Consider the following 15,259-nt stretch of genomic DNA (forward strand, 5'->3'; position numbering starts at 1 on the left):
CCCACTTAATCTGCTGCATGGGTTTTGTAACGCATGGATTAAGGCACACATAGTACCAGCTGATTTCTGGTCACTGCAATTCCAACATAATAGACCTAAGATTAGGCAGATGGCACTGGCTGGAAGACAGTAACTGGCAAGTTAGGACCAGTAGGGTGGTGATATGTGACACCTGACAGTATACGCCCTTATGGTTTCAGAAAAATCTTGCAACTGTTAACCAAACTCAGCCACTAGAAAATAAATAGAAGCCAACTTCTTGGGATAATATTCTGAATTTAAGGTTGAAATCTCATGACTTCAGAAGGTCTGTTACAGTGAAGGACTTCCCTGTATCCTTACTGAATGTTCCAAAAAATGATAGTTTTGACTTTTAAAAGCCTGTTTGCAAGTTTTATATATTTGCCCTTAAAATGAACATAAAACTGCAAAGGTTCAAATTGCTTCTGTTTTCTCAACTGCAAAACACATTCACATCATTATTGCCTACTGAGAGAATCCAGTAAGTTCAAATTGCTTAAGTGGTATGGAAAAAATCTTAAAGCATTGTCTAGTTCTTAGGATTGTTAATTCTGTCTGTTGGAGAGAGATGTGATATAGTGCATAGCCCTTTTCAAAAGCTTTTTTCTGCCAGTACTTTTCAAAGCCCTGCCATCATAAGCTGCCACACTGGGCTGTTATCCAGAGATGTTTCACACTAATGGTGACCAGAAGACAGTCTTTCAAAAATATCAAATATGAAAAGAACTCATTAATTTGTGCAAAATATAGAGGAACAGGTATCTGTGCCACCCTTGAGACAGATTCCCATCTGATCTTTGATTGGCCTAAACTTTGCCTATCAACTAGCATCTACGTATTACAAACAGAAAGCCTATGTGCTTTCTTGCTACAGAGATAAGCATTGTAGTTCTTGTACCAAAGCCAGTTTGTACAGGGAATAAGTTTGAGGGAAGTCTTCAGTTCTAGAGCTAAAAGAAGGCCTTTTTGAACAAATTTATTGTGAGCTATAGAAATCGCCCTAAATTATTTATGCAAGAGTTCCAAAAGACCCAACCTGTGAAATGTCTAAACTACCAATTATGACATTTGACTTAATGCATTCATAATAGCCTTAGCATAAAAAATACCAAATTTCAACATGAGTCCTGAGAGTGGCATGGGAAGCTACAAACCAGTGAACCTGACTTCTGCAATGGCAAATTTGTAAAAATACAATAAAGAATAAAATTCATCGACAAAGGAATCTATTTTATGTCAAGAGAGAGTTTACCTAGCTTCTGGGGGAAAATGTTAAGCCTTAGAAATTTTTAACCATTTCTGAAGTCAACATGCAGGAGGATAAGGATGTTGCACTTGGTTGACCAATTTTTGCAAAACCTGTTTGACAATATTTGAAAACCTCAAAGGTTATTAAAGAAATTTAGCTGTCATGGCATAGAAGGGGCACTTGGGGTTTAAAAACTAGTTGACGGATAGAAAACAGAGAGTAGGAATACATAGTCTATTCTCACCACAAAAGGACATTATGACCAGGGTCATCCAAGACCCTATACTGGGACCACTGCTGTTCCGCTTGTTTAGAGATGATCTGAAAAATAGTAACTGCTGAAGGGACAATGTTTGCAGGTGACTTAGCAACATTCAGGGTAGGCAAATCTGAAGCAGCATATGAAAAATCACAGGAAAGTCTCATCATGCTCAGTGATGGGGTTACATAAAATTAAGTGTTGGTAAGAGCAAGGTATATATGGAAACACTGACTCTGCAGATATGCATCTATCATCTAGTACAGCCAAGAAGACCTCCAATAAAAGTCTCTTAAAATACCAGCACCAGTCAAAAACACAACGGAAAAGAAAGTACTTCTCCACATAAGATAGAACTGAAATTGTGGGAGTCTGCTGCAGAATGTTTTGCATGTCAGGTGGAGCCAAGACTGGGCAAATTGACAGACTGTGCATGCTGATAGTGGCTTTCAGACAAGACAGCCTAGATGCTACATCAGCCTCAGGGACTCTCTGAGCCACCAATGGTGGAAGTGGAGATCCTGAGTGCATGGAGGCTGACTCTTTAGCAGCTGTTTTTCCTTCCACTCTCTCCCAGAGGCTGTGCATGTTGTGCTGGCTCCTGCCTTGCCTAAGCCAGGAGCCTGATCTGGTATACAGGACCTTAGTTTTCATCCAGTGTGGCGGTTCTTGTGGTTTTCTTACTGAAGGGGTTTCTACAAAAGAGAAGTCAGGTGAAATAATGCTCTTGTAATTGATTTTTATTTTTTTTTAATTGATAACACTGTACAATTAAAGTGCTCTCGGTTGCCTGACTTTCAAACTACTAAGGTGAGAAAGCTGTTTCAGCATTTATATTTTTGCAGGTTTTTGGACAATGCAAAACTATTTTATTCTTCTTTATTTGTCTTTTGCAGAGGCATGGACCATCCAACACTCTGTATCATCTAGTCAGGGATGTCAAAAAGGTAAGAGTCCAATAGACGGTAGGTTGGAGATAACGCTATGATTGTTTTTTGTAGCTAGATACAATCTCTGTTTTGCATGAGCTTTTAGTCAGAGCCTTCTCCCTCCCCTTGCCATTACAAAATGTCCTGTTCGTATGTACCAAACATGAACTTTTTGCATACAAAGCACAATTAGCAAGTTATTTGGCTTGCTTTCTCTGTGGTTTTAGATGCTTGGATAATAGTGCTTCTGCTAGCATAATTGTAGGCTCTTACATACCATGTGGATTTATGCTGTTATCTGTGGTTTTTTCCATACCTGCAACTATTGTCAAAGCTAATTTCCATGTTGTTAGTTTACTTCCAAGCCTGTAAAATAGCCCTTATCCTTGTGCTGGATCCTAATTTGTCAAAACAGCTCCTCGTTCTGTGTTGTGTGGAATATTGTAGCCATCTTCCTCACCACAAATATACAAAAAGAAGTAGTGCAACTTTCCCCCTGCCCCTTTATCAAGTTAACTTCAAGCATCTTGAATTATAAAGAGCAATTAGGAGGGCAGGACAGAAACATAGAATGGTATAGTAACGGGAAGGAGATGCTAAGTACCTTTAGCAATGTGTTCAGGATTAAAAGTGTTACAGCAGCCGCAATGGATGAAAATCCCTTGTCCTCTAAATATATGGATCAAGCAAGGAGATTGAGTTTGCAACTGACCTCATCAGCTTCAATATTTTCCCAAAACATGTGCAGATTACAACCTTGCATATTACGTAAGTCGGACCTCAAGGGTAGCATACTTGAGAAAGGAGATTTCTGTACGTAGGACTAGATAGAAGATTTGAAAAAGGAATAGCGATTTTTTTTGTAAAGGCAGGGGTTTTGGTGGTTTCTTCTGCACTGACAGCTAAGCAGAATTGAAGGCAACTAAGGGAGGGGAGCAACAATGCTTCACATATCCTCTTTCTGTCAATGCTACAGAATAATCAGTAGTTATGTTTAGGGAGGTTCTGGTGTTTGGTTACTGTGTTACGTGGCATCATCATTATTCAATTATATATAGTATATTAAGTGACCATCTGAAAGTGTGAAATGCCTACAGAAGAAACTACAACTGCAAAAATCCCCTTGGATATAGGAGAGTAAAACTAGAGTGAATTCAGAGTGGCTACTTCTCTTGAAGCCCAACTTACCAGAATTAGAAACATAATAAACTGCATATTTAGTAAAAAAAATATTCTGGTTAGGTAATGGACATTTTTGCATAAATTCATCTTTGTTCCCTCTCTGCATACCTGAAGTCTTCAGTAATTCTGACTACATGAAGTCAATGCATCCTTTTATTAGAATATAGTTAAGAACTTTAAAAACAAACAGCCTGGTGCAGCCCTCTAGTACTTTCATCAGGAAACTGCAGCTCTGGGGCCCTGTTTCTCATTTTGTCAGTGACGAGGAACAATCACGGTTCACTTGGAGAAAAGTGACAGCTCACCACAGCCCTGCCATCTGAGCGGATCCCTTACCAGTCAACCAAGCTGTAAATCAGTCAGCAGATCTGACAACAGTTTAAATGAAAACACCTCCTTGGAAATAACTTCTCAATGGACATCGCTGTCTGACAGTTAAGTGGCCCACCGTGCATAAAAACCAGACCACATTGCTCATGCTAGTTTTTTGATGCCAGATATCTAACCTCTCAGATTTAATTACAGTATCACAAAATATAAATACAAAAAATGTAATGTCACCTTGAGACAACAGTTAAAGGATATGCATACTCTGCTTTTCATGCATACATGCCAAATTTTCAATCTGCGCTATGTAAAAGGGTGTATGCTGTAAAAAGTTATTTACAGCTGCATCATTGAGAATTCTCAAATAGAAAATTGATGTTTATAAATCCTAGAGGCATTCTTTTATTTACTATTATTGCATTACATAGCTGTATAAATCACTAGGAGGGTGGTTTTTTTTGTTTGAGAGACCACCCTGCCTGCTTACTACAGCAAAGAACTTGAACAACAGAAGTCACATTACCACATCCTGTTTGTGGCAGCTTACAGACACATACGTGCACAGGCGCACACACACACACACACACACACACACACAAACATGTAAGAGAGCAATTTATTCTCTCTTTGGATTTCCAAATATCGCTGTGAAGGCTGTTAGCCTGGGCAGCACGTTGTAAAGGCCTGGAGACACAGCCTTAAAGAATTACCAGTAATCAGAGCACACTTAACCTCTGCATGTATCGATTAAAAAGACAAAGTATTCCTTAATGACGCTGCTTTAGAGACATCTGTGCTCACCTCTCTGATCCTCTCAATTCCATAACTACATACGGCGTCAAATCCACCTGCATCTTTTGCCTTTTTGCCATCTCCTGTCAGAGGTACAGAACTTAACACACAGGGGCTGACTTCCTTGTCTAGACCGTGCGAGGCGATGCCTCCAGACTAAGCAGAAAGAAACAGTGGCCGCCCTCGACGTCCTCGACGTGTTGTAAGTGGAGGTTGCCCTCTGCAGGTTGTTTTTAAAAAATCCTTCGCTGGCTCAGCTACGTAAGGAAGGTAGAAGAAATCAACGGGTGAATTTTTTCTTTAATCAAAAAATTATATATAATCAATATATCTTAATGCCACTCTGGGATGATACAAGTTTTCAAGTTCTTTATTTTGGACTGCCACTGTATGTCTACATTTCCTGAGAACTAACAGGCAATATACAGAATTATGAAAGTATTATTTTTTTCCTAAGCATGCAAAATGAGAGATTTGGTACCCACTGAACATAAAAATGCACTTGAAATTAAAAAATACTATCATTGACTAGCTACAGATTAAAGTTCAAGTTTCCTCAGGAAAAGAGTAATGCATTAGCACTAAAGAGCTTGTCCTGGCATTAAAAGAGTAATTGATTATCGACCGGGGTACCTATCATACCTGAAAATCAAACCTTCTCCTCTGTCACTCCAGAATACCTTGGCTGTACTACAATTAGCCCATACAATTTTTTGCTGTTCTTGGAGGAGTTCTGGCCCACTTGTACCTCTGTGCTTCATTTACAAGCAGACTCACCACTGCCAGGGTGGTTCCAAGTGTCTGCTGATACAGCAAAGGCTTTGGCACATGCTTAACTCCTTTCACAAGGATGGTCCAATTGGCTTTACTAGGGCTGGTAACTTTGAAAAAGAAATTGTGTGTTACCATGGAGCCATACATATGCATGTGTCTACAAAATGTATATTTCTGCTGTGAATATGTGAGTTTTCTTTAGTAAAGTGTTTCAATACTATCTGGGAGGTTTAGATGCATCTTCTATTAAAGTTACTGCAATGGAAATTTTTTATCTAAATCCCGTTAAGGAATTTTAGGAATCAGAAGAACTACATCAAGAAACTCATGCTTTCTAACACATGCAGCACCTTGATGTTGTGCTTTCTGAATTGCTCAAGTTTTTTTTGCCACTTAATAACATCAAAGCATTCAGTTTTAGAGTCTTACATTAAGACAGCAGGAGACTGTTGAAGAACCACAACTCTGTCTCGGAGTTACAACTCCCACTTCTGCCAGTGCCTTCATCCTTGTTCTAGTAAAACTGTCATTGTCTTAACCACTCTGGAGAGAGAACATTTTGGGGAAAAACAAACAAACAAACAAACAAACAAAACAATTAGCAGAACTTAATTTTTAAATTTATGTTATTTTTCTTTAAACAGTTCAGAATAAAAATTACTGGGATCAAATAAACTAGGCTAATACGCAGACCTGCAGACCACAGTGATTCCCCCGCTCACATCAGATTAGCCAAGCATTGGAAGAGTGCAAAAGGATGTGCTAAGGGACATTACTGAAAGATGGCAGCCCACCTTTTGCCACTAAATTTGCTTGATCTTCTGTCCCTTTGAATCCCAGCCCGTTGCTAGGCATGGTACATCACAACACTACCCCCCTTTCTAGCACTTCCTCAACCTTTCAGCGTGCTGTGTGTACCGTGGTGAGCACGGAGGGAAATAAGCAGTTGCTCTTCCTGGCTGAAGTAGAAGAGGAAGGAGGACCTTTGCATCCATTTCATCTCTTCTGCAGAACTAGTTGCCATCTGCTCTCCATTAGTGTTTGTCTGCTCTGAATCTAATAAGCACATCTGCAGAGAAGCCAGCAGATTTCTGCAGACATGCAGATATTTCCAGCAAGACATGGCAATCATAAAATTGTTCCGTGCGAATTACTAACCTTCTTTTGATGATCACAGAAAAAGAGCTACAGGCTAACTATAATCTGTGCTATATATCATTAGAGAAAATGTGATTATTGTATTACAGTACACTGAAAAAGTTTGAAGCCAACAATTACAATTTCCTGGTCCTTCTGCAATATTGAGTATACAAGTTAATTTTTTACTAGAGTAATTTTCTCTTTTTCCAAGGCTACTACTTGCAGTTCACAGAAGGATAATTTACCTCTCTTTCCACCTTTGATTTGTAGTCACTTCCCTTGCACAATGACATACAGGACAAGAGCTGTAAATCTGTAGGGTTCTTAATGAGATCTCTAGATCTGGGTGACCTACTCATAGTTTGCTGAATCACACCCTCTTTTCTGGTAGGGAACCGCTTGCTGAACCAGAAACTTCGGGGGCAGTGATTTAGAGAAGGAGGCAAACTTTCATTTGGGGGCATTCCCTTCCTCATGAAAAGGGATCAGAGTTTTCCTTGTGGAGTTCCCAGGGAGGAGCAGAAGATCAGATATGCCCACACTGGGATTTGGTTCTTCCATTGCCGGAGACCCCCAAGAGCACTTCACCGGCACATCCCTGAGACCAACTCCCCCCAACATTGTTCTGGCCTGCTAGGTCTTGCGTCACTCTTGTTGCTACTGGAGAATAGAAATGCCCAGTTAATTCAAAGGCAGACTTAGATTCATATGCGGTAAGAGACAACCTGTTACTGAGATCTTTCTTCAGCACTTTGCAAGCCATAAGTATTGGAGAACTCATAAACTTAGTGTTGCCTTTTTCAGGCTTGACAGTGAAGAGAAGGAAGGTATGTGCAAGGGTTTTCACAAAGTGAGGGAAGTAAGATGTGGACATAATTATCATTTTGTTTCCTTTCAAAATTAAGAGTGCCTGCTGAAGACATTGTATGTATATATTAAATTTAACAGAGGATAAGAAAGGAAAAGAAACAGAAGAGTAAGTATGTAGATGTCTTTTCCAGGATACAGTTAATGACCCTTGCTACAAGCACAGATCTCCCTGGCACTGCTGGAAATTAGGTAGCTAGATTACAGTGCTTAGAGAGGCTTTCAGCAAACTATGTTGGGCGTTCAAGGAGGGACCATCTAGGAAAATTGCTAGGCCTGGAGTTTTCTTCTTGAACAAAACACCAAAGAATTAGACACAGGTATTTTGTTTATTACAACTTTCATACTTACTTTTATGCGTACAGATGCTTTCCTCATGCTGGGTGTGAAATTTAAGTGTGTATATTTAATTTAAGGTGTATATTTGTACATAACCCCAACAACAAATGTTAACAGACTCTCCTTGCCTCTAGCAACTAGCAATAATAGTGACATGCGCTGTGTAAGTCCGCTAGAGTAGATAACACAGCTCTTTCCCCCCTGCCCCTCCTTTCCTGGAACATGGGAAGGCAGCACCGCAGGATGGAAGATCACATGCAGGATCTGGTTCCATGTGAACAAATGATATCGCATGAAGTCACTTCACCGTGCCTTGGCAATGCAGCTGAAGCAGTCCAAAGAGAGGCCAGCAGAGTTGTGAGATGCCAGCAGAGAAGTGAGATGCCAGGACAAGAGTTGTGGGGGACAGATGGTGCAGAAAAGGTGCTATCTTGCAGGACTAGAGTCCAGCAACTGTGCCTGACCTTTCAAGTGTGCTGATCCTCGTGCTTTTTGTTCTGCAGTCGTGTTCCTTGTTTCCCCAGCTGAAGAATATGAGTACTGTGTACTGACGTTATCTTCTGTTACTTCCAACAAGTTCTTCACCTTCTTATTTAACTTATGTCTTCTTTCCAAGCGAGAATATCCAGGTTTCGGTTGGATCTATTTTAAGGTGAATTAATTAACCAGCATAATAATACATTTGTGTTTTTAACTATTTAAATTGTTTTATTATAAGATCATTATAAAGTACATTTAACAACGCCAGTAATGAGCATTTCTTCCTCCCCCACCATCCTTCTTATTTTCATTGCAGGGAAACTTACCCCCTGATTATCGGATAAGTCTGATTGATATTGGTTTGGTGATAGAGTACCTGATGGGAGGAGCGTATCGCTGCAATTACACCCGAAAGCGGTTCAGAACACTGTACCACAATTTATTTGGGCCCAAGAGGGTAAGGAACAAGTTATTTGCCATCTGTATGACTGCAGTCACTGGCAGAGATTAGCTTCTTAGATGGTTCCAGGATGGGGGAATCAACATGCACACACTATTCAGTCTACAGATTCATTTCCTTTACGTACATAGCAGCTATTTCACCACAACATACCATAAGCCAGCCACTGATGCAAGCTACATTTTTTATGAATTTAAGGAAAAAAAGTATTGAGTTCTGCTGCTCTGGTGAGAACAAGACATAAAACAGCCTTCTCTGACTCTAAAATCTCTAATTATGAGTAACTACAGCTTTTGAAAGACAAGTCTTTTGACCTGTACCAATAATACCATAGGGCACCTGCGTTAGACTTGAAAACACTTGTGTTTTGATACATGCATTTCCTATCTCTTGGCTCATCTTCTTGATTGTGGCCTGAAGGCATCAGGGCAAAGAAACCCATAACTCAAAATTGGCTTTATTGTCCATATGTGGCTCCAGCAGAGTCAGTGGGCTTATGGCAAAAGCACTGTTCAGTATTTTTGTGGTTTTCATGTTTGGTAGATTAGAATACTGTGAATCCAAAGTAAGTTTGCTACCTTTCTAAAACATAAAAGATATTAATTGTCATCCATAATGCCACCAACCTAATCCAGCATAAAGAAAAATCTGCTCAACTACTCTCAGTAAGATTTGTAGTTCTTTCTTTCCCTATTTTTACCACACATTTTCATTTCCTGTCTCAGTTCAGATTTTGGCAATACATACCATTGAATATGGTTCTAAGTGGCTATAAAGAGCAACAGCTCTGTGAAGGAGTTACAATCAGACACCTGAAATGGGTTGGTTTGTTTCCCTACCCTTGCATTCTTCACTTTTGAGAGGAAAGGTAGTAATTGTAGCTGCTGGGAGTGACTTCCTTCCTTTAGTCACTCCATCAAGAAGAGCATTTGAGTAACAATTTCACAGATACTGACCCAACATACAGAGCAGCTCCACAGGAGTCAATAAAAGTGTGCCAGGGGAATGGCCAAAATACTGATGTACTCCAGAGAAATCCATTATGCCTTAGCAGTAATTCCTGCCACTTTTCCACTAGAACAGCCTCAAACCAACTCTAATTTGTACCTGAACCCAAATGTATGTTTTCTGTTGTGTGTTTTGGTGAAATAGGGTCAAACTCAAGGTGAAATGAAATAAATACATATATGCAATTATTTGATTGATGTGTATATGTGTATTACAATTACATCGCATATAAATTATGTGTTATATTTGTGTTGTCTATTATTACTCTATATTATATGTTATACATCACATTACACACATGCATGTATGTATGTATGTATGCGTGAATACACATATAGCTGCAATTTTTCATCACCCTTCTGGGAGAAATAACATTTTTCTAACTTTTTTGTACAGCCAAAAGCCCTGAAACTGTTGGGAATGGAGGTAGGCGACCTGTGATAAATCTTAATGTCTTTTTCTTCTTTGACAAATATAAGCTATATCAAGATAATGTTTAAATTCACTGTAATGAAAGAACCAGTAGGTGTTTTCAAGTTTTGTATAAGAAACGTGCCACACAAATTGTATTTTTCATCCAGATACCTTGTTTGCGCAAGGGACAGATTAAGAAACATTTCTTAATAAAACTCCAGTAGATAGATAAGAGAAAAGAAGTCTTTGCCCCCTCTCTGCATCATTTTTCTTTTCATAAAGATTAAGCAAAGTGTTTCATTCTGTCAGGCCAAGCAGGATTTCAGTCAGATAACCATATAACTTTAAAACATGTTCAGAGAAATGCAGCAGTTGCAGAGAATGATGCAGAAATCTTTACATGGGCCAAATTTATATCAATTTTGTTGACACTTTTGGCTACTCTGATGCTTCAAGGAGATAGTGGTGTTCTCTTGTGCATTTATTTTATACAAGAACTGTCATTTTGCTGTCCACAAACACAGCACAGTATAGGTCAACTCCTCTGACAAAAGCAGTAGGCTAAAATGGGAAAGAAACTGAAGGCGATAGAAATAGCAAAGAGCTGGAGAAAGAGAGGATAAACATGGGATACAAAGGCAGAATGGGAGTGAAGAAAGGAGATTCCTACTGTTGTGAGAAGATAAAGGGAGAAAACACAAGAATAACCAGGGAGGGATTCTTCAGCAGATGAGAATATCCCCTGGATACGTACTTTCTGGAGGTGGAATGAGGCGGATGCATTACAACAGATGTTATGTCTGGGATGAACCCTTAGCTTTATTTTAACGGTGACTTTTCAAAAATGTTTCTGGATATTGTGTTATTGGTCTCTGTGTTCTTGGGGAGAAAGAACACTTCAGAGTGATAGTGCAAAGCTCTTTTTCCCTGTGTGAAGGTATGGGGCTACTGACTTCTTAATTACAGTGCATGGACCAATAATTTTTTCATTGTTTTCCTGTTTTGAATATTTTGTCAAAAAAAAAGCTGAAGGGCCTAGCCTGGAGGGAATGTGTTTGACATCAGGTACTAACTCCAATGCATTGTATGAGTTGATTCAGTTCCTTCATTGGTGAAAAAATTTTCTCTACAATTCTCACAGGATGATGTTCCATTGCGGCGCGGGAGGAAAACAACAAAGAAAAGAGAAGAAGAAGTTGATATTGATTTGGATGACCCTGAGATCAATCATTTCCCCTTCCCGTTCCATGAGCTGATGGTGTGGGCTGTGCTGATGAAGCGTCAGAAGATGGCACTCTTCTTTTGGCAGCATGGGGAAGAGGCTATGGCTAAAGCACTGGTGGCCTGTAAACTCTGTAAAGCCATGGCCCATGAAGCATCAGAAAACGACATGGTGGATGACATATCCCAGGAGCTGAACCATAATTCCAGGTGAATTTTCTTTCGTGTACACTTTCCTGGGCTAAAAAAAAAAATTTAAAAAAAAAAAAAAAAAAGAAGGGAGAGAGGCTTCTGAACCTGCCTGAAATTTGCTTATCTGTACCTTGCTTTCATTTCTAACTTGTAGGGAAAATTTAGACTTTAGAGAAAGTCTAAATGGCTTTTAAACAATCTGCCTGCCAGAGTAGCAGAGTTGCTAGCAGTATAACTTCTGAAATGAGGAAGTGAGAAGGCGGCAATGAAATATCTATATTGTCTACGTGTTCTCCCTGAGGCCTCAAGAGTCAGGCTGCAACCTTTCTCTGTGCTTTTTGAAGACACTCTTTTCATTCCAAGCAGAAAAATTCTGGAAATTCTTACAAACATAATATTTGGGCAGAAATGTTAATTTACCAAGAGCTCACGCTTAGGTGAGTAAGCCAGGACACTAGATTCTACAATAATCTTTCCTGATGTTAAAAGTCTGAGACAGAGAATTTAAAAAAGGGTATTGGACACTCCTTTTTCCAGGAGACTTGGCCACAAAGCCATGGGCAAACAGCACAGAGGCAATCCTCTAAGATGCAGATAACCAGAGGATTTCAGCTAGAAAATGTCAGGGAGGTGGGCAGGCAAGTGGGAGCAGACAGCTGGTAGGTGTGGGTGCTCATCACTGCTAAGTCAGGGCACTTATTTATATGCCTACCATTAGCCACTCACATTTGAAAATGTGGGTTTCCGTGCGTACAGTCAATATCACGATTTGCATGATGGAAGGTGATGCCCCCCTTGCAGAGGCTGTCAGTTGCAGAGGGGTGTTTTCTGCAGCAGGCTGCTTGGGCTAATGGGAATCCACGAATGTCCCTCTGTTGCAGGGACTTTGGCCAGTTGGCGGTGGAGCTGTTGGACCAGTCGTACAAGCAGGATGAGCAACTGGCAATGAAACTGCTGACCTACGAGCTGAAGAACTGGAGCAATGCCACATGCCTGCAGCTCGCAGTGGCAGCCAAGCACAGGGACTTCATTGCTCACACGTGCAGCCAAATGCTGCTCACAGACATGTGGATGGGTCGTCTCCGGATGCGCAAAAATTCCGGCCTAAAGGTCAGCACTGTTTTAAAATAAAATTAACAGTCAGAGGAGTTCTAATAGGTGGTGACGGGGCTTACAAGAAATCAGTAATAGCTGGCTCAATTAACCATATTTCAGGTGTTTATTTGTAGCAACATTAAGCAGGGTATATTCTTCAGATTTTCAGCAGGGAGATTATCACAAATGCAAGTTCACAGCATGTTACTTAGTTTTTTCATCATCTTTCTCAAAGCTCCCTCCAGCATCAGTGAGAGTCATCAGAATAAGAATTGAGCTAGGAGGTTAGTATGTCACCCTGCCTGGATACTTGAGGAGTTAGGCAAAGTTTTTAAAGATAAATAAAGAAAAAGTATGTGTAAGTGAATTAACCACCAGTGAAAGGTGCTGATCCGACAACCTTCCCCAGAACAGGCCAAAGCAAGCAGTACAAATTTTCTTGCAATCCCCTGCCAATCTTCCTGGTGACTGACCTGAAGGGACTACCCTAGAGGATCTAGAGGATAATTCAATTCTCAAAGCTGTTTAAGCTTTACTTCCATGGTTAGCAAAACTGCTAACAGAGTAAGGAGAATTCTGGGAGGTGAATTTTGGTCCATGGGCTGGCATCTCTCGCCTTCACCAAAGTACACACCAGCCAGTACATCACCAGGAATTGTCTCTTCCTCCCAGATGACTGAGAAATACATTCAGTGATGAGGTTCTCTCTCCTACATTAATTGTGTGTGTGAAAAGGGGTAATTGCTCAGCTGTTTTGTTGTGTGAAAAGATGTTCAGTAATGGCAAGAATGCTTATGAGTACATGCATCGTTATCGTACTTGGTCTAATCCAGTGACAATGATGAATGAGTGTAAGAGGTGATAGCATTCTCATCATCCTCCTGCAGGAGCTGTACTTAAATATTGTTCTGCCTACAGATAGAAAAAATTCTCACATTTGGAGACATCTTTACTACCTAGTTTTCTAACTCAACACACAGGCCCGTTGCCCTTCAGAGGGACTGCTGCCTTATTCACTGCTTGGCTTTGCAGATATTCAACCTGGGTAGAGGTGAATCAGTGCAGCAACTCATTTCCTACTGTATGCTTTTTTCTTTGCAGCATGCATCTCATAAGCCATAAAATAGACCTTTCTTTCACAATGAATAGCTGAAGGTAGCAGACTCTGTTTCCTGTCAGCTTCTTGTAACATCAGGGCTTCACAAGGATCATTTACTCAGTTTCTAGTCAGTGTTTTATTTCAATGAAGCTCATTAGCAGGTCCTGTTTAAAGCTAAAGCAGGCTACAAGCTACATGAGGATGAGGCAGCATGGCAAAGAAATAAATTTGCAAGCATGAGTCATGGATTATTTCCCATGAACAATTTTCTCAAAATTGGCAAATGGCAAGAAGGCCGAGTGTAATTCTTTAGAGTCTCACCGGGGTTGTATAGCACCAATGGCAATTGGTGTATCCTGCCTGTTCTTAAAAATAACTTCTATGGGGAGCCAGGTTTTCCCATAACTCCCTCTCCCTGGACACCCCCTTTTGTGACAAGCCAAGTGCAGGAGCAGTGCAGACAGGCTGGTGCTCAGCTCTTCTGAGGCTGGGCACAGTGTTAATACATGCTAACTGCTCCTAATTGCAGTACTTTGGATAGTTTCAACAACACGTGTGCTGTCTGCTGATATGATGAGCACAAGCAGTCACCCTGCCTGACCTGCCAACAAGCTAACTATCTGGTTTCACTGTCATTTAGGGAGAGATATATAACAAAATCATTTTCCATGAGATTACAACAAAACCAGCAAAAGCCATTGTGCTTGTGAACAGACAGGCCACTTCTTTTTGGATTCTTATGATAACTCTTCAGTTATACCACTGATTTAACCCCAAGCATGATTCATTGCGTATAACCACACAAGGTAATTTTAATGGTTTCTGCACTCCCACATCATGAGAGAAAGAAGGCAGAAAAGAAGGAGCTGGCATTAATGTGAGCATTACATGGCTGCCAGGATACTGAAGGAAAATCTAAGGGGACTGCGTAGCTAAGCACATCAGCTTTGCCTTATCTCCTCAGATCCACACACAGTTAGCCTTGACTACCTGTTTGCATTAAGTATGGACACAGAGAGCTTGAGACCTATTAACCCTCTCTGTAGAAATTAATACTGCTTGTCATTTACACTGATATTGTCTGTTATGTAAAATGCAGAAATCTGTAGGTCCAAGGTCTGAATACCCCTGTGGTCCCACCTGCCGCTGACCTTATGTAATATTTTGTAAATACCTTCTGGTATGTAACAATATGCTTTTGATGAGCAAGCAGATGAAATATTCAAGAGGGGCAATTAGCCATAGCAGTCACAGCAATGCTAATAAGAAGTTACGTGCTTTGTTTCACTATGGAGCTCTGAAAACATTACCCCAAGTGACAAATACTCTATTGCCATAGAAACTCACATGCACGCATATCTTTCTTTTCCTAAATGTCCTGGGGGAGTTGTTCCATTTGATACTAAGTAAC

At 40.3% G+C, this 15,259-nt stretch overlaps 1 protein-coding gene across 1 annotated transcript in view; it reads left to right on the forward strand.

Annotated features, from left to right (window-relative positions):
* The window catches only part of TRPM3 (transient receptor potential cation channel subfamily M member 3), a 276,125-nt gene that overhangs the window by 219,436 nt on the left and 41,430 nt on the right, over positions 1-15,259 (forward strand). The window contains exons 12-17 of the mRNA XM_074166020.1: positions 2,426-2,476; positions 8,496-8,531; positions 8,676-8,816; positions 10,224-10,253; positions 11,383-11,672; positions 12,536-12,764. Coding sequence (XP_074022121.1) covers positions 2,426-2,476; positions 8,496-8,531; positions 8,676-8,816; positions 10,224-10,253; positions 11,383-11,672; positions 12,536-12,764 — 777 coding nt within the window. The remainder of the gene's footprint in view (positions 1-2,425; positions 2,477-8,495; positions 8,532-8,675; positions 8,817-10,223; positions 10,254-11,382; positions 11,673-12,535; positions 12,765-15,259) is intronic.

This window comes from Numenius arquata, chromosome Z (assembly GCF_964106895.1).
Source record: "Numenius arquata chromosome Z, bNumArq3.hap1.1, whole genome shotgun sequence".
NCBI lineage: Eukaryota > Metazoa > Chordata > Aves > Charadriiformes > Scolopacidae > Numenius > Numenius arquata.